The sequence below is a fragment of the Equus przewalskii genome, chromosome 7 (assembly GCF_037783145.1).
Source record: "Equus przewalskii isolate Varuska chromosome 7, EquPr2, whole genome shotgun sequence".
NCBI lineage: Eukaryota > Metazoa > Chordata > Mammalia > Perissodactyla > Equidae > Equus > Equus przewalskii.
In genome coordinates this window covers 54,479,505-54,506,301 of record NC_091837.1, presented here as the reverse complement: position 1 = coordinate 54,506,301, position 26,797 = coordinate 54,479,505, and the positions used below count along the sequence as shown (strand labels likewise).

Below are 26,797 nucleotides of genomic sequence, written 5' to 3'. Positions count from 1 at the left end.
TTCTTCCTAATCTACTCTTTTCTTAATCTGGAATTCTAGACGACTGTTAATTGTTGTCTGTTGGCCGAAGTGGGTGAATGTAAGGTTTCACACTGTCAAATTTTTAAGATAGAATTGTATGTGACTTGGTAGTACCTGAATGCCAAGTTCCTATGCTTAGTTCAGATAATTAAGAGTTGACTGTTTCTTGTTTAGAAGGAGGACTTCTTTTTTTTTTTTTTTTTTTTTTTGGAGAGTTTAGTTAGTCTATTTTTTTTTTTTTATTAATGTTATGATAGATTACAACCTTGTGAGATTTCAGTTGTACTTTTTTGTTAGTCATGTTGTGGGTACACCACTTCCCCCTCCGTACCCTCCCCCCACCCCCCCTTTTCCCTGGTAACCACCGATCAGATCTTAGAAGGAGGACTTCTTAAGTAAATAGAAAATTTATTTATATTTTGTACAATTAAACTACATTATGTACTCTTTATGTGATTTTTAAAAAAAATGTCAATTATAATAAAGTTTATGTAATATTTGATATTCTAATATAAATATTGTTTAATAATTTAGTTGCTTTATTTCTGTCATATATGGAATTTTTATCCAGATACAGTGGTATACTGATATTTTACTCATTTTAATACTGTCCAGATACAGTGGTATACTGATATTTTACTCATTTTAATACTGAGATAATTGCTGACCTTTTTAAAGATAATGCTAGAGAAAAGTGTCTGAGAAAAAAAGAACCAGCTGGATGTGAAGGAACTCTATTTTTTAAAATGGTCTTTCAGAGTCACACTTAGAATAGGAATGGTATTGATGTATTCAGTTTAGAGTCCAGCCATCTAAGGTTGGGAAGGGCCACGTAAGTCAGATTGTCCAGTTTGAGGACTTTTAACAGAAGACAGAGGTATCAGAAATTCTATAGCTTAGAATCCTGGAAACCTAGGATTGGAGGATAGGTTAAAGGTTATCAAATTAAGCCTCTCTTTTAATGGTTTAATTTCCTTTAAACCTCTGAATGACCTCATCTAGTGACAGTGCTCACTATTTTCTCAGGTGACCCATTCCATGTCTGAACAACCCAAGTTGATCAGTCCTGTGGGGATCATATCAGTTTTCCATTTAAGATAGCTTTCAAAATACAGAAGGTTAGCTCCCCTGTCCCCTTTGATGTTTTTCCAGGCTAAATATACTCAGTTTTTCCAATTTTTTCTTTTCTTTTTTTTTTTTTTGGGGGGGGGAAGATTAGCCCTGAGCTAACTACTGCCAATCCTCCTCTTTTTGCTGAGGAAGACTGGCCTCTAAGCTAACATCCTTGCCCATCTTCCTCTATTTTATATGTGGGACGCCTACCACAGCATGGGTTTTTGCCAAGTGGTGCCATGTCTGCACCTCGGATCCGAACCAGCGAACCCCGGGCCACTGAGAAGTGGAATGTGTGCACTTAACCGCTGCGCCACCAGGCTGGTCCCATCAACTTTTCCTTAAATGGTGGTTTCAGACTGTTTCTTGTCCTGATTGCTTTCCTCTTATTAAGTTCTAGTTTATGTATTTCTCTCAAAGTATGGCTCTCCAAATAATACCTCATGTTTACCGATATTAGTCTGAGTATTTTTATTTTAAGTTTTTCTTGTTGGCTGAGAAACCAGTACTTTTGTACAAATAAACATTGCATTGGATATTTTTCCAAAACACTTTTATGTATTCAGAATGACTCCAGCCTATTAACACTGTGTCCATGACCCAGGAGATTCCATACCATCCCTCGTTTTCCCCTGCTTGAGTCTAATAGTCCATCTCTCTTGCTATTATTCCTTTCTTAGGTGCATATACAAGTATTCACATAGACATATACAGATCACATATAAACAGATAAACTGTAAAAGAGATCATTTGAATTCAGAAGAATTAGGATAGTAGATTGAATGTGAAAGGGGATTTAAGAATATAATAGGTGTGGATTGGAGTGATAGAAAAGGTACATGGAAGAATTTAAGAATTTGGAGAAATGGGAGAGAGGAGTCGTAGCAAATAAATGAGGCTTACAGTTAGCAGAGCAACCATAGTTGTTGATGGATTTGGTGGTGTCTTAAACATGATTAAATATAACTGTTAATGCTCTTTTATTTTATTTTGATAGGAATCATATGAAGATGGCCATTGTACTATAACTTCAAATAAGAATTCTGATAGTAACTTGCTTTCATTGGATGGATTAGATAACGAAGTCAAAGGTCTTGATATATTTTCTCTAAGTTTCTCTTTTGATTGGAAATGTGCACTGTTGTGAAAGCATGCTAATCTTTATAGATAAAAGATGGGGGAAATTTTCATAATGAAAAAAGATAGTGGGCAGGTTAGCTTTTCCTCTGAAGATTTTATTTGAGTCATTTGAGTCTGATGTTTTTTGACATTTAAAAATTTATGAGTAATAAATCAGATTTCCTTAAATTTTTGTGGAAAGCAAGGGAAGATATGATGTGCCACATTAATTATTCCCCAAATTCACATGCTTTTGAGAGCTTTATTTCTGTATTTTAAATTATAGTTTTGGTAGTGATAGCTCTAAAATTTTTTTGTTGTAATTTTTCTTGTTGCTTAGTTGTGCTATTTAAAAGTAATTCTTTATATTATTTTAACACTGTATTTTTCTTCATTTGTTTACATGAATTTATAAATTTCTGTTATGTGTAACAAGTATTAACCCAAGCCCTGTGATTTTCGGGGGGAAGCTGTTAGTGTTATTATATCTTATACTTCTAGGATACACAGAAAGTTAAAGGTTCCAATATTTCTTCCCTTTTTCTTTAGCAGTATGGTAGTAATATCACAATTTTCTGTTGCATTCTGAGAGTAAAAGAAAGATCTGTTTTTCAGTAGATGGCTTACCAAATAACTTTAGAGCTCACCCACTTCAATTGGACCCATCCGGTGACCCTTCTAACAGCATTGATGGCCCAGATCATGTAAAATCTGCTTCATCGTTACATGAAACAAAGAAAGCAAATACTGGAATTATTCATGGTGCATGTTTAACCCTTACTGATCATGATAGAATTCGACAGTTTATACAAGAGTTCACATTTCGAGGCCTTTTACCACATATAGAGAAAACAATTCGGCAATTAAATGATCAGGTAAGATTTAATCTTTTGGATTACTATTTTTAAAATTTCAATAAATAGTAAACTTGAGAGTATAGTAGTATAAGTTATTTAAAGTATTTGGAGTTTTTCTTTTTATAATAGACCAATATTAGGATTTATTGACACTACTCTCAGTGATGAAATTCTGCTAAATGCTAGAAGAGGCTTATATTTTCACTAGAGATTTTGTCAGTGTGTTGGACAGTTTTCTTTAAATCAATGTTGTTAACATGAACATTTGCTCACTCTTAAAGCTTTTTAGCTGTTTAGAATTTTTTTATGTAAGAAAAAAATATTCTCATATTTGTCCACATATTTAATCTTTTTTCGTAGCTAATATCAAGAAAAGGTTTGAGTCGATCTCTATTTTCTGCAACTAAAAAATGGTTTAGTGGCAGTAAAGTTCCAGAAAAGAGCATTAATGAGCTGAAAAATACATCTGGATTGTTGTGAGTAAAATATTTTCGTTTTTTTTTTCTGTGTTTAACTCTGATTAGTGTTTGACCCTATGATGTTCTGCAGAAAATGACTATTTCTTTAGTTTCTTAATTTTATATTGGTCAAAACTCAGGTAGATAAAAACAATGACTGTAAGCAAATTATATTAAATTAAAAAACCCTGTAAGTAATTGGATATCTAAAAATGAGCAAGATAAGTGGGAAAATCACTTTACTTTGAGTCTGTTTGTCAAAAGATAAGAGTTAGATTAAGTATTTGTTAATAACTCTTCTCCATTAAAATAGTGTGGTCTAGTGATTCTAAGACATGGCATATGTTTAGAAAATTTTGTTTAATATAAAATCCTATTTTAAGGGAAAATAAAATTCATTTTGGATTTTTTTTTCCTGGTTGTATATAAAAGTGAGTCACCTGGAATTAACTATTTCCTTCATAATTTGACCATGGAGAAAATGCTTGCCTACTGTTGAGAAGTTCTCAGTACAGGGCTATAAATTATGTAAATAAGATGTAACTGTTCCCAGATATCTTTGAGAAATGATACTCTCTCCTTGGAGGTAGAATTCTTGTAAAACAGGATCAGTTTTCCTCATGTTCTGGACAGCCGAACAGCTTGTTAGACATTTCATAATATTTAATGGTTTAGGGGTTATAAGTTATAAATTACTTCCTTATTTTGTATTTACAGGTATCCACCAGAGGCACCAGAGCTTCAAATCAGGAAAATGGCTGACTTATGTTTTTTGGTGCAGCATTATGATTTGGCTTACAGTTGCTATCATACTGCAAAGAAAGATTTTCTTAATGATCAAGCAATGCTTTATGCAGCTGGTGCCTTGGTTGGTATTCTACAGTATTATAATTTCTTATTTTTGCTACTGTAAATGATTTAGAAATGTCTGTTTATGAAATGGTGAACAAAATACTTAGGGATAAAGTGGTACTCAAATACCATACAATGCTTTATAGGTTTTGAATTAGTTTATGTTGAGCTGATGGATTTTTCTTAAACTAGTGCATTCAAACATGGTCATGTATGAGGGTTGATTTCTTAGTTTTGATTAGTACCTTCTAATTTCTGTGTCCATTTTCAAAATTTAATTTGAATTTCACTCTTTATTATATTCACAGTATAAAGTTTTTTTCTTTAGAAGATGCTTTTAGACCTCTTGAAAAATGATTTTAGGTTGCTTGAAATGTTTCTTCTGTTGGAAGACTGTTGTTGGTTAAGAAGATGTACTTTGGTGTGAGACAGACTGTCGTCTTCAGCAAGTTATTGAACATCTCTAGTCCTCAGTTTTCTTATCTGTAAAATGTGAATCCTAATGGCAGTAGGATTGTATAAGGTATAGGCATTTAAAGTGCCTAGCACACTGCCTTGTATATGTATGTACGCTATCGGTAGGCATTGGCTATGTTAGTTTTTGTAATTAATAGGTAAACCTAGGTGTTTCAGAAGGATTTTCTGTACTTTACTGCCTTATAACCTTTTAATGTGTTTGAAAAGTTGTCATAAATATATTTGTAATGTGCTGTCTCTACTTAGAAGAGAGTAAAACTAGCACTGTTACTTTCTTCTTAGTCCTTTTAAAAACATGTATGCATATAAACAAGTGTAAAGAATAAAATATATAAGAACTCTAGATACTTTATTGCTAATTATCATGTAGACACTTGTTTAAACTCATCTGTTTTCATTTATTTTAATAGTGTGTATATATAAAACTAAAATAGTTAACTTAAAAATGTAAAGCTAAAATAGGAAAATTATATTACTGTTCCTTTTTATTTCTATAATATTTTTAATGAAAAAAGTCAGCTAACTTTTAAAAAACTTTGTTCAGGAACTGAAAATATGTTATCTTCATGAGTAGAAGTGTTTGAAAAATTATATGAATTGTCCTTGGCTAGACATTCTCTGGTCTTTTATTATAGTCATCTAATATAAGTTAATGTGAAACTACAAGTGCTTAATGTTATTTCATTAATACCTTATAACATAGGTATAAATTTATAATTATAAAATTATACATAGGGGCTGGCCCCGTGGCCAAGTGGTTAAGTTCACGTGTTATGCTTCAGCTGCCCAGGATTTTGCCAGTTCGGATCCCTGGTGCGGATATGGCACCGCTCATTGGGCCATGCTGAGGTGGCGTCCCACATAGCACAACCAGAGGCACTCACAACTAGAATATACAACTGTGTACTGGGGGGCTTTGGGGAGAAGAAGAAGAAGAAAAAAAAAAGATTGACGACAGTTGTTAGCTTAGGTGCCAGTCTTTAAAAAAAAAAAAAAATTACACAGTGTGCCTGCAAATTGAAAATTTGCAAATAGGTGAAATCTTATAAATGTATAGCAAAGCATTTCTGATTTTATGTTACTTAAGCTTTTTCATTTTTATATACAGTCTGATAAATACTGCATTTAAACCATTTAGGTGGAGGCATTAGTAGCAGCTATATGAGAGAAAGTAGTTTAGCACTGAGAAGAAGGGCTTATCTACTATAACATAATATATGCATACCTGAAAATCCTTGTAGTCTATAAAAGCAGCCCTAAAAATGATAGGCATTGGAGAAAAATAGAGTTGGGATAGTCCTCTTAAAACCTATGTATCTTTGTAACCAGAGCATAAAAGTTTCTGTACCTTGGGAGATGATCTGTATAGTCTAGTGAGGCAGCTCAGCATGACTAGTATTTACCTCAAGGAATAAAAAAATACATAAAGCCAGTATGTAAATACTGGCTGGGGATAGGCATGGGCAGGAGGAGCTCTTAACGAGTGGAGTTACCATGGAGGTGAGTGTGGAAGGAAGTGCAACCTGCCTTGAGCCAAGAGCTGTGCAAGGCTGGAGGTGCACTTCTCTGGAGAGAGAGTCTACACACACCAAAGTGTAGGCATTCATTTTTTATTTTCTTAACATACAGGTGAAAAAAGTTCCTGCTTGTACAACAGCTGACTAAGCTCAGGGCTTTTTCCTTTCCTGCTGAAGGTTATAATTCTGTTTCTGCTATTTTTGATGCCCTTGCCTAAGAAAAATTGTTTATAAATGAATACAGATTTATTTGTACTGATACCACTTTCCTATGTACCATTCACATATTAGCTAATTAATACGGTCAAAATGTGTTGTAGAACAGACTATATTGTCTGCCTTTTTAGATGAAAATTATAGAAGATATTTAGTTCTGATAACTAGAAAGTTAAAATATATGTCATAGAAAAACCAGTAATAGGGACTTTTGGAGAAATACAAATTTTTTTGTAGTTTAATTTGCTCTGGTGGTCTAGCGGTTAAGATTTGGTGCTCTCACTGCTGCAGCTGCAGCTGGGGTTCGTTTCCCAGTCAGGGAACCACACCACCTGTCTGTCACTTGTCATACTGTGGTGAGTGTATGTTGCTATAATGCTGAAAGCTATGCCACTAGTATTTCAGATACTAGCAGGGTCACCCATCGTGGACAGGTTTCAGTGGAACTTCCATTGTCTGATAGAGTGCCGGAAGATGAGAGGATGGCACAAAAAGACTAAGAAGGATTCCTCTCTGCCGTACACAAGGTTGCTAGGAGTTGTAATAGACTCAACAGCACACTAACTGAAGATTAGGTAGATTACTCCAGTTCTTAATGAAAATCTTCGTAAAATGTAGTAATCCATTGTAGACTGTAAGAAATGATTTAATGATTACCGAAGATTGTGCAGTCACTTGGGGTGATCATTCTGAACGTTCTTACTGTATGTGTAGAAATTGTCAATTTATGTGTATATTGATATTTCTTGTAGAGTTAAATTGGAAAATAACTTGGAATTTGGGGCATATTTTTCTTACAGGATTTTTTCCTAGTTCACTTTTATTGATTGTATATACATTTAGTAAATATAATGTATTTTTTGTACAATATTATTCAGTAATTCAATGTACATTAGATACTTTTTGTACAATATAGAACCTATATATATTCATTATGTGTATTACTTAAAATATGAATAGTTAAGAATACATGATGTTTCAGAGCTGTAGAATATTTCATTACGTGAATATGATGTATTTTCATTCAGTTTATTCAATAAATTTTGGAGCAGACACTGTGCTGAGTACTCAGGATGCAGAAGTATTCTGAAACATATGGTTTATATTATCATGGAACTTTTAGTCTGTCAGGTAGTATCCCAGTTTTTACATAATTAGAATTATTTCTGTATTTTTTTTTTCTATTTTAAAAAATGTTGCAGAGAAATATGTTTATTCGTCCTGAAAGTGGATTGGCGTTAACAATTCCCCCACCCCCATTTATGAAAGTTTCAACTATTTCTAGTTAAATTTTTATTAAAACTTTGTCTAAGTGAGACTACAAGTATGGATATAATAGGATATTTTACTAAGAAGCCAAAACCTGTATTTTCATCTTCATTTCTAAATCCTTTAACACCATTGTATATTATTTGAATTATTAACAATAGAATGGGTTTTAAAATGAAATTAGAAGGCCTAGAAAATTGACTGTAATATAGATCTAAGAAATGGTCTTTGTGCCCTCTGTATGATATAGGATATAAACTGTAGAGTGTGTAAATAGCTGAAAATATTTATACTGCAAGCTGTTGTGACCTTTGTTTTCAAATTTGGAAGCCAATAAATTGGAAAGAGATGTACTTTATTTTGTCTCTCTCTGTATGATCCTATCATTGTTTTATTCTCTACTCATTGAGGAATATGGAAGAACAGGGAGGAGATGGTAGCAGAAATCTTAAGCCAGGCTCACTTGGTAGTTATATACTGTAACTGAAAGTGTTTACTAGGTCTTCTTGAAAATCTCATTTAAATATTGAATGATGGACTTTGGAATTTAACTAGAGAATTTTAAAACTAAAAGCCTGTAAATGTATGTTTCAAGTCCACATTAGGCTATACATGCATTTTTATACATGTGCTTATATAAAATACCCCAGCAAACTTCATTCCAGTTTTTAGGCTTCTGAGTGCTAAACTACAAGAATATTTCTCCTTTTGAAATCGTATAAATAATGTCTTTTCCTCTAGGAAATGGCAGCAGTATCAGCTTTTCTTCAGCCAGGAGCACCTAGGCCGTATCCTGCACATTACATGGATACAGCAATCCAGACATACAGGGATATCTGCAAGTAGGTGACTAGAATATTTATGTCCTGTCCATTTAGAGGTACATTTGACATTCATATTGTTATTAGATTAAATGGTTCTATGTTTTTCATACTTTAGATAAGCTCGCAAATCAAGTTAATATAGTCAGAGACAAGGTGAGGTGATCTTACAAAATTAGTCTTTTTATGTCCTCCTTTCCTTTCCTATTGTGTTTGGGTTTGTGGTTAGGAATTTGTTTTAGGTAAGGTTGAGGTTATATGTTATATTGAGGGTGGTTTTTATTTTGGGGCCATCTCTAACCTTAACTACTGTTAAGCCAAGAGTTAGTAATTTTGAACTTTCCTTGTGAAATAGGCAAAACACAAGGGGCTAAATCGTAGTCCAGGGAAGCAAAGGAGAAGTCTTTTGTACACACAGTGAGTTCTGGTGGAACTCCTGGGAGTTAGAACTCAGCACCTGTGAGGAGACTGTGGTCTGGTCCAGAAGCGGTCCAAGCAGGCGTCATGGAGTGTTTGAGGACAGACCTTGAAAGAAAGGTGGCTGGAATTTCATAGCTGTGAAAATGTTTCGGGAATGATGATTTGGCAGGAATAATATTTTGGATGTAGCATTACTGGTGAAAGGGAATAGAGTCCTGGCTAGGTTAGAGGGTTTATGTATATGGAAAGGTGTTTTGAGAAAAATCAGTGTGGGGAACCTAACTCTCACTACTGTATTTTTAATTTGTGGTTAAGATTTATGTAGTGGTAAATGGGGAGTTACTGAATATTTGAGTAGAGCCTTGACGTAATGAAAGTTACTTTTCAGAAAGATTAATCTGACTTTTCTGTGTAGAATGGATGGGTTGGAAGACAGATATACAGGCAATTTGTCTCATAGTATTCTTGAAGTAGAAATAGCAGTCGTAGCAATGTGTTTACAACACAACACTGATGTTAATAATTAACATTTATTGAGTGCTCAGCATTTACGACTGTGCGAAAGTATTTCACAAACTCACTTAATCTTTACCATAGGCCTATGAAATGGTGGATACTATTATTATCCCCATTTTACAGATGAGGAGATGGAAACTTCAGAGTTTAACTTGCCCAAAGGCATGCAGCTAATAAATGGGGGAGCCAGTGTCAAATCCTACCTCTTCTACTTTATATAATCTACTTGAGAATGTATTTGGAGATTCTGGCAGGAGATAACAGCCTCCTGTGAAAGAGGAACCCTTGAAGGATTCTGAAAAGGAGAGATTTGAAAGCTGGAAAAACTGTAAAAACTATGTGCGTGGGGTATCAAGGAAGCCAGAGTAGTAAAGGAGTTTTAAGAAGTTTGAGCATTCTGTCTTTGAGAAGATTTTCCTTGTTTTCATGAAACTCAAAGAGTTTTGGGAGAGATGCACATAGAATGATGCAAAAGAAAAGGGATGACACCTAGTGACCCAGGTAGCCAAATAAGCCTTGGCAATCCGTCTTTGTCCTCCTGTCCAAAACAGACTATGTGCTTTTTCTAAATACACACTTACTGTCATGCATTTACCTTATAATCTTCATTCTAAGTTGGTAAGATGTACCATCAATTTAATAGATATTTTGGGATAAAGTAGAAACATTACTTATCCATATCAATTTTAAGAAGCTCCCTGATCTCAGAAGTACTAAAATATAAATAAATTTTCTTAAAATACAGGAAATAAATATTACTTTTGCAATGCCCTCTTAGAATGCCAGGCTCCACTTTTTAACTGAGGGGATCCTATTTATCCTTAAAAGATTTTGTTAAATTTCTTTTCTTTTATGAATCTATCCCTTCCCTCCTGTCTCTCCCCAGATCATAGTGAAGGTCAGTCATACCCTGGTCATTTTCTGTTTCATATCAGTTTCTCCTTTTAGGTAGGGATTGTGTCATAGAAATACTTGGATCCTTAGCACTTCACTGCCTGGCACAAATGAGTTTTTTAAATGTTGCTTGAATAAACAAGTTAATAACATCCTGGGCTTGGTAGCCTTGTGATTTAATGACTGACCCATGGGGAAATAGGTGAGGAATCAAACATAAATAAGTAAAACAATAGTGTTAAGATTTAAGAGAGTTTATAAAGTTTACTAAAGAAAACTTTAAGAACTGAGTATATGTGAGTAGGTTCTGGCAACTAGGAGTTAATCTTTTGTGTTCATCAGACATTCTTAGAAATTCGTAAATACTAACCCTCTAAGAACAATCGTAACTTATAGAAAGTTTATGGCAGATTACTGCAATAATTTTTGAAAGTAGTAAATTGTATTTTAAAAATAGCACTGTTTAGAATGGCCTTCAAGTTAGTAGTCTTTTGTTGTAATTTTAAAATCAAGTGGTATTTTTTTGATATAAGGATACACGGTAAAAAGAAAAACTTGGCTGCTATTTCCCAAAAAGGATTCCAGCTTGTAATTTCACAGTAAGAATGTTTTCATTTATTTTTATTATTTTTAAGAATGAATAATTCAATTCTAGATTATTGATGGTAGTAGTCTACAAAGAAAAATCAACTAATTGTGTGTTTTTACAAAGAGGATTTTGCTCAGGAATGAATCCGGCAATACTGGCCCCATGCCATATCCGGCTGAAACACCTCAGTGATAGTACCAGAGGGAAAACACCCAAATAGTTCTAAAAGTAGCCAGTATGAAACACAGAGTTTGTAGTGAGGAAGGAGAAAGAAATATGGGTGAAATGTTTATATCCCTTCCTGTTGAAAGCAAGTTTTATTTGTTAACTAGCTGCTGGTTTAGAGATACCAGTTAGGTTCTAGCTTTTTACATACAGGAAATGTAACTTTGCTTTGTATTTTTACTGCAAAATTATGATAAAAGTTTTGATGAGTTATGAGAATTCTTTGGAGTTTTTTTATTTAACCTTTTATTAAGTGGAAAATAAGGACATGGATTTCTTTTTACTCGAAAACTAGAATTGGAAACTTTGGTTGAATGCATGGTTACTATGACGTACTAAGATATTATTGTAGTGCTAATTACACTCTTTTTTCTTTAGGAATATGGTATTGGCTGAAAGATGTGTATTGCTTAGTGCTGAAATATTAAAAAGCCAAGGCAAATACTCAGAGGCTGCAGCTCTCCTAATACGGTTGACCAGTGAGGTACTGAAACTGTGTAGTATTTGCCTTAACTAGTATTGTTTCATAATTTTTTAAGAATTTCTTTTTTCTTGAGTGTTCAAAACATAAAATTAGAGGAGAATTTCCCTTTGGAAATTTATAACATGGCTATTTTAGTAATTTGTTGAATTAATTTTAAATGCAGTATTTTATAAACTGAATTTATTTTATTTACAGATTTTAAGCCTATATTATTATTAACCACAAACATGTATTGTGCATCTTCTGTGGATTAGGTTTTGACTTAAGCATAACAATATTTAAAGCAACATGCATGTGCATCATTCCTTATATAAAATTGATACTTAAAGAGTAATCACTCAGGAAGTTTTAATCTTATTTTCACTAGTTTGAACTTATTAAAAAAATCATCTTAAGCATTTAAAAAATCTGTATTATGAATATTTCAAAAGGGAGAAAAAGTAATTCACTTATAGTTGCCCTTGAAGGTTTACAACAGACATTATTAAGTTGCATTGACTCAGACTTGTAAAGAATGGTAGTAATTTTGTAAGTATGGTTAAAGACAAATTTTTTTAGATGAATGCTCAAGAACAAAAGAACAAAATCAAACGTCTCCTTTGTTTGCCCCTTAAATGTTACTGTACCCTAAGGTTTTAATGCTTTGGTCACTGTACTTTTTTACTGTACACATTATTTTGGGTCATCTGTTCACAGTCATGATTTTCACTCTCAAATTGTCTCCAGCCTTAACTTCTCCTGAGCTTTAGGTTTGTATAGCCAACTGTCTTAGATTTATCTACTTCGGTGTTTCCAGTGCACCTTTAATCCACATATCAATAGCTAACTTACATGGGGGCTGGCTGCGTGGCCTGCTAGTTAAGTTTGCTTGCTGCACTTGGGCAGCCTGGGGTTTTGCCCATTCAGATCCTGGGCATGGACCCAGCACTGCTCATCAAGCCATGCTGAGGCGGCATCCCACATAGAGCCAGAAGGACCTACAATTAGAGTATACAACCATGTACTGGGGGTCTTTGGGGAGAAAGAAAGAAAAAAACAAGTAACAAACTTTCTTACATTATGAGATCTGAATGTGATCTTAAATTATGTTGTAATCAGCTAGCTGCTCATTTGCTCAAGGCAGAAACTGCTTGAGATGCTCCCATATTTTCCTATCCGGTCAGTAACACAAGTAGGGGGATTTTTTTTAACTTCTTAAACAGTTTTCTTTTTATATCTCCAACTTTTTACTTATCTCTCTCTTTTTTTTTTTAAACCCCTCCTTCTGTCCTGCTTCACGTTTTTCATGTTCTTTTCCTGGACTGTGGCCCTTTTTCCTCTTTCTTCAGTTAATTTACTGATCCTGGTGTCAGTCATATCCTTCAGGTAGTCATCTGCAGTACCCTAGGTTGTCCTAAGTGTCTCTGTCCTGCCCTCTCTTATATGCTGTAAGACGTGACAAGTCTTAACAAGCCTAATGCTAGGCTTGGCACATGGTATATGATTTATAAATGTTTTTTGATCTGAACCATTGATTATTCTAAAAAGGCTTCTGTAGGAGATAGTTAACTAAGCTAAGGGATGGTTTGAAAAATGTTTTATAATGCATACTGCCTCGGCACTGACCAGTATGAGCAATTGCCAGACATAAACTATTTGGTATAGATGAATATAGGCTCCTGAGTATGTTGATGTTCTGTATTATAATAAATAATCTTAACTTGGGTTTGAATATATTGCTCTGTTTTTCCACCTAGAGATTATCAGTGAATATAAAAGGAATTTATGGTTTAGGAGCTTGAATAGAATTTCTTTAGAGCAAATTCTTCTGTCTGCATTGTAACCTTGTTATTTTCTGTCATTGTTCTCTTTCATTACAACTCTTTGTTTTCACTTTTTTCCCCCCGAACCTGGATGATTTATTTTATCATGAAATTCTAGGAAACTTATTATCGTTTGTTGCTTTGGGGTGAGACGGCAGGGGCTAGTGGTGGTACATTTCCCAAGAAATGGCCTTTTCTGCTGTACCTTTCAGATATTTCTTTGAGATAACGTGAAAGCTAAGACTACTAGGCATAATGTGTATAAATCTATGTTAAATTTTAACGAATGATTATATTTATGTATTTTGTTAACTAGAAAGGCTGTGTAATATTGTGAAAAATGCACTCATCTTGAGGATAGGGAACTGAGTTACATACTGTTGGCATTCATGAATTGTTTTTCCTAGGTTTTCCTGTCTCATAGCAAAAGACACCTGTGAGGCCTGAGGAAATAGAGTTGTGCTTTGACTTTATTTTTTGGACTGCAAGTTTATGAGCGAGTGGATCTTATTCTTGTGTTAGCCCCTGGGGTTCTCAACATGACAGAGCAAACCTAGCTTAACGATAAAACATGCCACATTGGGGGCTTGCCCCATGGCTGAGTGGTTAAGTTCGCACACTCCGCTCAGGCGGCCCAGTGTTTCGTTGGTTTGAATCCTGGGTGCGGACATGGCACTGCTCATCAAACCATGCTGAGGCAGCGTCCCACATGCCACAACTAGAAGGACCCACAACGAAGAATATACAACTATGTACTGGGGGGCTTTGGGGAGAAAAAGGGAAAAAATAAAATCTTAAAAAAAAAAAAAGTGCCACATTTCCCACCACATTATAGTATGTTTGCCTTTGGTGCTTAAGACATGATGCTTTTCCTGTACCTGTGTCTGTGTTTCTGTGTTGGACATTTATTCTCGTCTTGTAGCCCATTTTGTCTGTTACTGCATTTCAATACAATAAATCAGTTTCTCAAGGATAGTAATAGTAGCAGTTTTTGTACGTTTCTCCAGCTTGGGAGGAACTGTTTCTGTGGTAAATTGATCAGCTGATAGCACCTTTCCTGTTAACTTCACAATTATGCAAAGAAAAACTCTTGGAGCTGTCCTTGAGCTTTGATTCAGTTAAGCTTGTGCAACTGTGTTTTTATGGGAGTGTTTATTGAAGCCCTTTCTTCAGATGATTTTTTCCCCCTATTTTTATCCTCATATTTTAAGTTAATGTTGCCTTTTCAGCTTTTGTTAAAATTATATCTTGGTTGTGGGCAAAGTTCATAGGCTAGAGTTCTTGTTGAAGTGGTATCACAGGTTTTTTTCCTTAGTTCCATACAGAGCATATATAATAGGCTTATCGTATCATAGATATGAACTACCACTAAAATAAAATTTTATTCTTCAACTCATTCAAAGCCTCTGCTTTCTGGATAAAACTATCACTTTGTGAAATTCTTTCATTTTTCTTCCATCAACACTGATGGGAGTTGTCAGTCTTCTTTTCAGGGCCATTTTTTTGTTTCAAAGCAATGCTTTTTCTACTTTAGGTGTCACTATAAGAGACAGGGACTAATGAAGAGCAAAGTTGCAGTGAGATATGAATGTAGGGTGTTCAGCTCTGCAAATTGATGCTTTCTCAAACAGCTGGATGCAAGAGTCGAATTTTGCTTCAGCTAAATTAATATATGCCATGGACTTCCAGATCTCTCCTGAATTATTCAGTCCTTGAGTGTTAACTTTGAGAATGCTGAGGGTTTGCTCTGCTGCTTCTCAGCTGGATTGTACATTAGAATCATTTATGCACCATCAAAGATATCCAGGCTATATTCCTTATCTTAATAAGAATGTCCTGGATTGGGGCTGGCCCAGTGGCATATTGGTTAAGTTCGTGTGCTCCACTTTGGTGACGTGGAGTTCACGGGTTCAGATCCCGGGCGTGGACCTTTGCACTGCTTATCAAGATATGCTCTGGTGGCATCCCACGTACAAAATATAGGAAGATTGGCACAGATATTACCTCAGTGACAATCTTCCTCAAGCAAAAAGAGGAGGATTGGCAACAGATGTTAGCCCAGGGCCAATCTTCCTCACCAAAAAAAAAAAAGAGAGAGAGAGGGAGAGAGAATGTCCAGGATTGATGCCTGTCCAAGTGTTGCAGTTTAATGACGTTTCATAGGTAATTAAAGAAATAAATATGTTTTTATACTGTATATATGTGCATGTGTGTGCTAGCAATAAACTTAAGAAATTTATAGGACTTAAAGAAAAAAACTGAAACTCTATTGAGAAGCCCAAATAAAATTCCAAAATAGAAGTAATTATAATTACCTGCTCTTGATATTGAAATGTATCATAAGGCTACAGAAATTAAAACTGTTTACGGTGATAAGAATAGACAGACTAGTGAAATAGAATGAGAATTTAACTACTACATATGATTAGATGTCCTTTAAAATTCATGGGGAGTGTTACGTTATTTGCTGAATGATATGTGACATCTAACTAGTTGTTTGGGGTTGGATTCCTTATCTTATTCATTACATGATAATATAATTATAGCTTGATTAAGTTATAATATGAAAAAACAAACCCCAAAAAACCTAGAAGAAATGTAGGGTTTTTTAAAATCTAGGAATGATAACATCCTTTTTTAGTTTGATGCAATATCTTGAAGCCATAAGGGCTAAGATGGTATGCTTGAGGACTAAAGAATAAACTCTTTCATGTCAAAAACTGGGAAATACTATTTGCAAATGTATGACAAAGGCCTAATATTGATTAAGTGTACAAAGGGCTCTTACAAACCAGATAATCACAAAAACCCATTCACAAAAGGATATAAACAGGCAATTCACAGAAAAAGTACAAAGACCCTTAAACGTATGAAAGTTTAACAGCCTTACTATTAAGGAAATGTATGTTGAGGAACAAAATGTCATTTTTTTTTCATTAAAGAGGTAAAAATTCTTGAAAATGATTTTTGGCTGAGTAAAGTGGAAAACATCCACTTTCATTCCCTGTTGATGACAATTTGTATTGCTACTACTTTTTTTGTAGTAGTTTGGCTATATTGATTAGAATTTGAAGTATATGCATAGCTTTCATTAACTCTGGAAGTAGAAGTGATTCTACTTCCAGAAATGTGTCTAATATAAATCTTTGTATAATTACTCAAAATGTTTTTACAAAGGTGTTTATTGAAACTTTTTTTGTAGTCACAAAAGTATGAAGCAGAATTAATCAATTGGAGACTCTTAATAAATTATTTTAAGAATACACTGTAGCTTCAAAAGAAATGAGAGATGTAGATGCCTTGGAAAGATGTCCATGATATTAAGTTAAAAAAGCAAGGTAAAGAATGCTCTATATGATACAATTTGTGTATGAAAAAGTATGTGTATTTTTTAAAAATGTATTTAGTATATAAGCACAAATATGACATATATATAAAATATGGAGAGACAGAAATGACACACACTAATACTAAGCTTGTAACAATAGTTACTTCTTGCAAATCATATGAGACATGGAATGAGAAAGAAAGATGTTCAGTTTTTTTGTGTGAGGAAGATTGGCCCTGAGCTAACATCTGTTGCCAGTGTACCTCTTTTTGCTTGAGGAAGATTGGTTTTTTTTTTTTTTTGAGGAAAATTAGCCCTGAGCTAACTACTGCAAGTCCTCCTCTTTTTTGCTGAGGAAGCCTGGCCCTGAGCTAACATTCGTGCCCGTCTTCCTCTACTTTATATGTGGGAGGCCTACCACAGCATGGCTTTTACCAAGCGGTGCCATGTCCGCACCCAGGATCCGAACTGGCAAATCCCGGGCGGCCAAGAAGTGGAACATGTGAACTTAACAGCTGCGCCACCGGGCCGGCCCCTCCTGAGGAAGATTGTTGGTGAGCTAACATCTGTGCTAGTCTTCCTCTATTTTTTGTGGGATGCAGCCACAGTGTGGCTTGACAAGTAATGTGTAGGTCTGTGCCTGGGATCCGAACCTGTGAACCCCACGCTGCCGAAGTGGAGTGTGTGAACTTTACTATGCCACCCGGCTGGCGCCGGATGTTCACTTTTTTCCTTCAAGCATTTATTCTTGAAAAAGAAAAGAATCTATATTAGTAATTTTTTAAAAACAAAACATTTTCTATAAAATAAAAAATAAGCTCCCTAACTCTCCCAAGTAATTCTTATACAAACCCTTGGTTAAGAACCACTTGCCAATTATATGTTCCTGATTTTTCCACTAACCAGCTTTTGGATCTTACTAGGAAAATCATTTGATCATTTAGTTTTTGTCATGAGGGGGTTGAAATAGGTAATAATACCTGCCATTTACTGAATGCTTTCTAGATTGTTTCGTCAGATCCTTTTCCGCTCTAATAGAATTTTATGATTGCTGTAGAGATAGTTATAATAATCAGTGGTCTATGAACGGTTTTTGATGTAACTATAATTTGTTGAAATTATTGCATTTAAAGTCAATGTTTTCTGTTTTCAACTTTCCGTGGGGAAAATAATGGCAGCAGAACACATGGAAGGGCATGGTAAGTTCAGCTTGAGAATAGCTGAAAACCTAGAGAAAGTTTTGGTGAAAATGTTGTTGATACTTGATCAGCAACCTTCAGTACTTTCTCAGTTATTTGTAAAATGATGGTGGCTCTTTCAGTTGAAAGGTTGTCCTTATGGATGAGGATGTAAATGCAGTATGTGTTTTTTGTAGACACTGTTGTAAGAGTTGGTTGAAGTGGAAACTAATTTGAGTTCTACCATTTACTAATAGCAGGTTATAATCCTTGAAAGGGAAGCCTTCTGAACTTGTTAATGAAGAGCAGTTATTTTGGCCCTCTTAAATTATAGCAAAAATTGAGAATTCTTTTTAAATACAATAAAGCTTTATAGAGGATAAAGTAGTAGATTGGATTATTTCATACTCTACACAGTTTGTTTTATCTTTCCTTTTGTCTTGGATGGATGGAAATATGTTATTGGATGTCACAGATCAATTTCCAGAAGCAATTAGATTGGTGTAAATCTTATTTTTTTTTGGTGCTCTATTTTCTGGTTTATCTTTAATAAGTATACCTGTATTAAATTCCCAGTTTTTGTACTTTTTTGCCATTTGAAAACAGATTACATTTCTTCAGAGATTTATTACATGGTGCGTATCATAAGCAGATGTTTGGCTTTATGAAAAGCAAAAGTAAATATTTCATGCTAGAGAATTTTTTGAAGGATTTAAAAAAAATTTGTTCTTATTGGAAGAAAGAATCATCAGGATTGGCTTGCCTCTTGATCTCTATCCTCAGATTCTCTTAAGTTAAACCTTGACTATGATTATGTATTATTTTAAGAAAGTAGATGTTTTTCCACCAATTATCTTTTCACTTTAAATTTTGTGAAACTAACCTTCTTTTCTTTTAAACCTTCAATAGGATTCTGATCTTCGAAGTGCACTTCTTTTGGAACAGGCGGCACATTGCTTTATAAACATGAAGAGTCCCATGGTTAGAAAATATGCATTTCATATGATACTGGCAGGCCATCGGTTTAGTAAAGCAGGGCAGGTGAGTGCATTTTCTTTAAAAAGAAAATAATTTGTTATAACAAATTATTTAATTTTTATTTCTTATAATTTATTTATTTTATAAATGTATGTCATTTGTCAATTTTTTATGATTTACAGTTAATCCTAAAAATGGGAATAAATTTTCTTCCCAGATAAAGTGTTATTTTGGTAAGGGCATGAGATTTGGATTTAGACAAATCTGAGTTCAAATCTTGATCTTTTACCCACAGCTTGACTTTGGACAGGTTACTTCTCTGAGCCTCAGTTTTTTTATTTATAAAATTTGGAATTTTGCCCAAATTTTTGTCCGGTTAAACCAAATCATATATATGAAAGGCCAGATACACTGAATGCAATTTTAACTATTCTTGACAGTGGTTGAACTCTTGCTCTTTCAGCTCTGGTCTTCTCTGGTCTCTCAGAGTGTCTTATGATGCTATGTACTTATTATTTAATGAGTAGAGGTCTTCTGTCTCTTGTTCCTGGAATCAGTTGGTTTGAGAGATGTTTATTAATTTAGAGAGATTTCTCCAGCCCTGGCTGTCCCTTTAAACGTTAGTTGGCGCTTTGCTGGAGGCAGAGTGGTAGCAGCAGTGAGATGGTGGTTTACTCTATGTGCACACAGAAGTGTGGATTGAACAGTCATCTCTGTATTCCAGGGGCTGTGCTAGGAGCTGAGCATGCACTCATAAAACCAACATGTCCTATCTCTAAAGGAGCTTTTTGTCTACTAGTAGGGGGAGTATTTTTTTTATTCAGTTAATATGAATTTTTATGAACATATTTAAATTTCTCAAAGTCTGTGCTAACCAAATCTTGCCAGTGTTTTAAATTATGTGTTATTTCAAAGGTACAAAGAAATAAAGTGTCCAAAAATTACTCTCAATTTCATGTAAAAATGCTATAATTTTAAAAACTAACATTTCAAGATTGAGTTCCTCTCTCTGTTTCTGGAAACTGGCAAGTTACAAAATATGTGAACTTGCTTTATATTAAATATAAAGCTATAAAAATATTTATAAAATTAAATGTTTTTATAATAACTGATGTACCCATGAATTAGAATTTCGCAGGCTCTAAAGTGGGGAAAAAAATTAAAAACTGTAGCCATCATTTTTCACAGCCCTTCTTCATAGTAAGTGCAGATGCATCTGAAACATGTCCCATTTTTATCTTTGCTTAAAAGTGTTCTATTAAAAAATTTACAAAATGTTTTAAGCATTTGGTTTCCTTTGCTTAGAAGGAAAATTATATACCCCATTAGGAATGGTCTATTGTCTCTTATTAAAAATGTCATCCTTTCCCCACAGCTTTGTCCACTTTTGTGAATGGTTTCATTTGTGAGAATGATGATGTCATGGGAACTGGAAACAGCTGCTTGTATTTACCTTCTGAAATTATAGGGCATATTGCTTCTAGGAAATGCATAGCAAGTTAAAAATGCTACATTTCTGGTAGGTTGAGGTACATTTGCTAGCTGGCCTAATTATCATCCCTTTAAATGTGGTTATCTCATAGAGTTAATGATTCCAGTATAGCTGGTTTTGCTATTTCTTGCACACTCTCTATATTCCCTGAGCTCAGGAAGTCTTTCTCAGACAGTATGTAGAATCCTGAAAACATGACTAGAAATGCAGATTAGAAAAGCAAATACATGTCCTGTTGAAGCTGGTCAAGAATATCTATCTTCCTTGGAAGAGTAGGGCACTTGGAGCTCACACAATTCTGATTGAGGCCAAGTTGTTTCTGAGAAGCACCAACTTATTTCATGACATTTCCATTAAAAACCAGGTGCATGTATTGGCAGGGATGAGTGAGGACAATAGAGTAGATTACATGTATAGTACTGCCATTTCTCAGTCCTCATTGATTGAGAATTCATGCTGAATTGCTTATCTAGTCCCCAGAAATTTTTATAGTTCAATTTTTTTCATTAAAAATATCAGTAAGTAAAAGGCATTTAAAAAAGAGAACTAGCATTATAAAAGATTAAAATAAGTAAAAAAAAATTTAAGGAAGTGCTGGAGAAGGTATATGTGTTTGTGTCCAGTATATCCTGGATAGTCTTTCTATTATTTCTTTAAAGGACAAACTTTAAATCTTTGTTGCCTTTTAAATCTCTTTAGATGCTTTTCTAAGAAATGCTCAAAAATTCACTTGAACTCGATACTTAGACACATTCACTTGTTTTTCTGTATCTCTCAGTTTTTAACTCAGTATCTATGTTCCCTTACTAAATGCAATATGAAGATTAGGGTTTTTTTTTTTAAAGGAACATCACTTAAAAATTATTTCAAAACAATCTCACACTTACAGAAAAGTTACAAGTACGGTTCAGAAACTTTTGCTTACCTGAGTTATTTGAGAGTTAATTTGTCACCCCGTGCCCCATTACCCCCAAATACCTAGGACGTATTTCCTAGTTCATAGAAACAAGAACTTTTCTCCTGTATAACCATTATACAACAATGAGAATAAAGAACTTAGTACTAATACGGTACTACTATCCAATCCTCAGACCCCATTGAGGTTTGGACAGTTGTCCCATAAATGTCCTTTATAGCAGAAGAATCTGTTCAGAAGGATTCTTTCACTTTTATGACCTGGACACTTTTGAGGATTACAGACCTTTATTTTATAAAGTGTCCCTCAATTTAGGTTTGTCTGATGTTTTCTCATGATGAGATTCAAATCAGGTATCTTTGTAGGATTATCACAAAAGGGAACCTGTGTGTTGTTCTTATTGCGTGCTGTCAGGTGGCACATGATTTTGATTTGCTTTCATTATATCTTTATTAAGAAAACATTTCTTAAAAAAACGAACAATTTTGGCTATACATGATACAAAGTGTGTAATCTGGCCTGGAGAGGGAAGGGGGTACAAGAGTATACTCTGAAGCAAAAGGTTTAATGAAGAGAAGCCTCGTCCTTGGTACCAAATTCCTCCGCCCTTTGTTTTTTTTTGGTGAGGAGGAATAGCCCTGAACTAACATCCACCACCAATCCTCCTCTTTTTGCTGAAGAAGATTGACCCTGAGTTAACATCCTTGCCCGTCTTCCTTTACTTGAAATGTAGGACACCTGCCACAGCATGGCTTGATGAGTGATGCATAGGTCCATGCCCAGGACCTGAACCGGCAAACCCGAGGCTGCCAAAGTGGAGGTTGTGACCTTAACTGCTACTCCATGGGGCTGGCCCCTCCAAATCCCATTTTTGAAATGGAGGTTGTCTGGGTTCAGGGGGTGGCAGTGTTATGTAATTAATGCCAAAAGTCGACTCATGAGTGTGGCAGGATGCAGGAATGGGCAAAAGAAAAGAATTCCAAACTCTGTCACTACCGAACAAAATAGTAGTTTAAAAATGTGTATACATAATATAAATATATATACACACATACACTGTACACTCACATATGCGGTTTTAGCACATACAGAGTATTTCCATTCAGCCTAATGCAGTGATATAAAGAGGGATGACCACAACAAAATTGAGACTTCATAAGATAGCTCTTAGTTACAAGTAACAACCAAGCCTCTGAGTAGTCCATGACTCCGTATACTACTGCTTTGGAATCTCCCAGATGGTTTTTCGAGAAGTCATTATTATAAAGCAGCTGCTTGCCTTTCTTTAGGACTTCTTGATTTTTAGTAATACTTGCAAAGGAGTTTTCGTAAACGTTAATTTCATTTTCCTCATCATTCTAGTTTCTGCTAGAGGAAAAACTAGGTACAAGTTACTTGTGTGTGTGTATATTTATTTTTTCCAGTCCAAGAGAAATGTGGATTGTAATACTGTTTTATTTTCTTACAGAAAAAGCATGCTTTACGCTGCTATTGTCAAGCCATGCAAGTTTACAAAGGAAAAGGCTGGTCTCTTGCAGAGGATCACATCAACTTCACTATTGGGCGCCAGTCCTATACTCTTAGGCAGCTGGACAATGCTGTGTCTGCTTTTAGGCATATATTAATCAATGAAAGTAAACAATCTGCTGCTCAACAAGGGGCCTTTCTCAGAGAATATCTTTATGTTTACAAGGTAAATACTTATTTTCAGGAGTAGATACTAAAATTATATTTAAATCAGCATTTTCAGCAAAAAGCATGTTGAGTACTATCTAGTAGGAGTCTAATAAAATGGTTTTGTTGGAATATATGTAATTATCTGTCATAATAAAATGTGGCCGGCTAGGCTTTTTGGTCATTGATCTGATTTGCATTGCCCTTCCACAGTTCTTTAAAAGAGAATTTTAATATTCTAATAAATACTTGGTTTGTGGTTTGTTCTTGGAATCTTAAAAAAAGAAAAGATGCCACAAGCTTTCTGGACTGTTTCTTCATTATGTTTTTTTTGAATCATAACTGATTTTATAACATATAGAGTCCTTTTACCATCCTTTGGAAAAAGTACATTCTCTCTTTTCCCTTTGAAAGGTAAGGAGGTACAGATCTGGGGGAAATAGACAGATTATTCTAGTGTAACCCAGAAAAATTAATGGAAGGAAAAAATATTTCATTAATCAAGAGGATAGAAAATAAAAAGCATTGTTTTATGGAAAAATGAAAAGTCATTTTTTCCTCAAAGCCTATGAATAGTGACTATTGTATCTGTCATGCAGAAAATAAGTACCCTTTTATAACTGTATTGATTTGAAATCGTATGTGTTAGAATTTTGGCAGATCAGGTGCTGTAGTGAGTCACAGGAAGCAAAATGCACTCCAAAGTGATGTTTGAAGTTTAGCATTCAAAGAGAGCTAAGTAGCAGAGTATGCTTAGGAAGATTCTCTTGGGCCAGAATAAAGGAGATGTAAAGTTCTTCCCAGTTGTGAAATTTTATACTCTGATGTATTAAGTAAAACTTAGTAATTCTTTATCTTAATATTCTAGCTTAACGTTTTTTGATACCTTGTGTATTAAAAAATGAAGAAGCAAATAGGCAAAAAATGGAGTTTTCTCAAAAATTCTTCTTTTACTTCTGTGTTTCTCCTAGAATGTAAGTCAGCTATCACCAGATGGTCCTTTACCGCAGCTTCCTTTACCATATATTAACAGTTCAGCAACACGGGTTTTCTTTGGCCACGACAGACGACCAGCAGATGGTTAGTAAAGTTGTTACCTAGTGACTATTTTTTTTACTTTGTTTTTCTTTCTCCATTTAAAAAATAATGTTTGGTTATTAAAGAAAATTTGAAAATAAGCAACTTTATACCATGTCACCTGAAGATAACCACTACTTCAGTGTTTTTCCTTCCAACCTTAAAGACCAAAAACAATAACAACAAACTAGCTGTAATTATAATGTCTTTTCTCTCATAATATAAAGAATGTTCATGTTATTACAGAATCTTGATAAACATTTTTTTTTTTTAATTTTATTTTCCCTTGTTCTCTCCAAAGCCCCCTGGTACATAGTTGTATATTTTTAGTTGTGGGTCCTTCTAGTTGTGGCAAGTGGGACACTGCCTCAGCATGGCTTGATGAGTGGTGCCATGTCTGCACCCAGGATCCGAACCAGTGAAACCCTGGGCTACCAAAGCGGAGTGTGAGAACTTAACCACTCGGCTACGGGGCTGGCCCCCCTGTTAAGCATTTTTAATGGCTGTAAGATATTTCATTCAGTGCATATAAAGTATTTTAATATTAACTGGTTATACAGTTAGACTGTTTTCCATCTTTTTGCTTATATAAAATTATGTTGTGATGGACGTCTTTGTGGATAAAATTTGTTGTCTTTTTATTACTGAAATTTCACATGTACACAGAAGCAGAGAAGTATTGCCAATATTCTACTGTTCTTACTGTAAGACTTTTTAAAAGGATTATTTCCTTAGGATTGAGCCTTAGAATGACAGTACTGGGCCAAAAGTATAACTATTTTAAGGCTCTTGATGCATGTTAAAGTAAACTTTGTAATTCTAAGCACTTTTATATTTGAGCTTAATGTGTTTCTCCTTGAGATCTAATTTAGTATTTTATTAAAAATACTTAAGGCTGGCCCTGTGGCCTAGTGGTTAAGTTTGGCGCACTCTGCTCCTGCAGCCCAGGTTCAGTTCCCAGGTGCAGACCTACACCACTTGGTGGCCATGCTGTGGTGGTGACCCACATACAAAAAAGAGGAAGATTGACACAGATGTTAGTTCAGGGTGAATCTTCCTCAGTCAAAAAAAAAAAAAAATATCAGAATGTTTATAGCAGTATTATTTTTAATAGCAAAAAAAGTGAAACCATAGGAGGGAATGAATTGATAAATTTTTGTATATTCATGTAATGGATTTCTGCTATAGGACATGAGTGAACTAGTTCTGCATGTTTCACTATGGATAATACTCATAATGTTGAATGAAGAAAGTTACAGAATGATACGTCAAATATAATTTCATTTATATAAATTTCAAACATACAAACTAATTCTGTGCATTGTATGTGTACATTCCTATGTGGTAAAGTAAAAAAAATACGGATGAGAACACTATACTTTAACTTCGGAATAGCTCTGGGGAGAAGTGGTGCCAGTGGAGATGAAGGAGAGCAGTAGGATTGGGGAGGGTTACATAGAGGATACCAACTGTGACATTTATTTTATAAAAAATATTTGGGGGGCTGGCCCCGTGGCCGAGTGGTTAAGTTCGTGCACTCCGGTGCAGGTGGCTCAGTGTTTCGTTGGTTCGAATCCTGGGTGTGGACATGGCACTGCTCATGTAAACCATGCTGAGGCAGTGTCCCACATGCCACAACTAGAAGGACCCACAACGAAGAATATACAACTGTGTACCGGGGGGCTTTGGGGAGAAAAAGGAAAAAAATAAAATCTTTAAAAAAAAATATTTGGGATCATTTAGCAAAAGTTAACATTAAATTTAAATACACAAGTATTTGTTATTCTCCGTGCTTTTTCCATATGTTTGCAGTATTTCATATAAAATTGTGGAAGACTGGGGAAAATACATTCTTTCAGAATGAGGAGGAAAAGAGCATCAATATTATAAGCAACTTCCAGTTAGACAAGGGTTAATAAGATGATCTTTTTCTCTCATATAATTGGAAATAGGCAAGAGCAAGTGTATATGTATATATATTTGGATACTTTAGATTTTTATTTAAAATATGTTTCATTTGAGGTCAGGTATTAATAAATGTGTATTTAATTTTGACACCTGTTTTTAGGTGAAAAGCAAGCAGCTACTCATATAAGTCTTGATCAAGAATATGACTCTGAATCCTCTCAGCAGTGGCGAGAACTTGAGGAACAAGTTGTAGCCGTGGTTAACAAAGGAGTAATTCCATCCAATTTCCATCCCACGCAATACTGTTTGAACAGTTATTCAGATAATTCAAGATTTCCCCTTGCAGTTGTAGAAGGTGAAATACTTGACTTTTTGTTCATGTTTTTTCTTTTATTTGTTTTACTTACAGCAGATTCAAGATAAATTTCTGTGTGCCAGAAATCACTGAAAGCTGAGGATACAAAAGTAAATTAGGAACTCATAATTTAATGAGCTGCATTTATAAAACCAAGCAATGGGGGCTCTAATACAGGTATATGCAATGTGCTCTTAGAATATAGAAGAGAGAATGACATTCTTTACTACAGAGAAATTGG

At 34.6% G+C, this 26,797-nt stretch overlaps 1 protein-coding gene across 6 annotated transcripts in view; it reads left to right on the top strand.

Moving 5' to 3' along the window:
- The window catches only part of TRAPPC8 (trafficking protein particle complex subunit 8), an 82,909-nt gene that overhangs the window by 20,847 nt on the left and 35,265 nt on the right, over nucleotides 1-26,797 (top strand). For 2 of the 6 annotated variants that reach the window (XM_008538887.2, XM_070629840.1), the window contains 10 exons: nucleotides 2,132-2,225; nucleotides 2,872-3,128; nucleotides 3,471-3,586; nucleotides 4,286-4,436; nucleotides 8,641-8,741; nucleotides 11,743-11,848; nucleotides 19,066-19,197; nucleotides 23,011-23,235; nucleotides 24,188-24,296; nucleotides 26,362-26,556. In XM_008538887.2, coding sequence (XP_008537109.2) covers nucleotides 2,132-2,225; nucleotides 2,872-3,128; nucleotides 3,471-3,586; nucleotides 4,286-4,436; nucleotides 8,641-8,741; nucleotides 11,743-11,848; nucleotides 19,066-19,197; nucleotides 23,011-23,235; nucleotides 24,188-24,296; nucleotides 26,362-26,556 — 1,486 coding nt within the window. Of the gene's footprint in view, nucleotides 1-2,131; nucleotides 2,226-2,868; nucleotides 3,129-3,470; nucleotides 3,587-4,285; nucleotides 4,437-8,640; nucleotides 8,742-11,742; nucleotides 11,849-18,156; nucleotides 18,178-19,065; nucleotides 19,198-23,010; nucleotides 23,236-24,187; nucleotides 24,297-26,361; nucleotides 26,557-26,797 lie in introns of all 6 variants that reach the window. The other 4 variants (XM_008538885.2, XM_070629839.1, XM_008538884.2 and 1 more) reach the window with 4 other exon arrangements.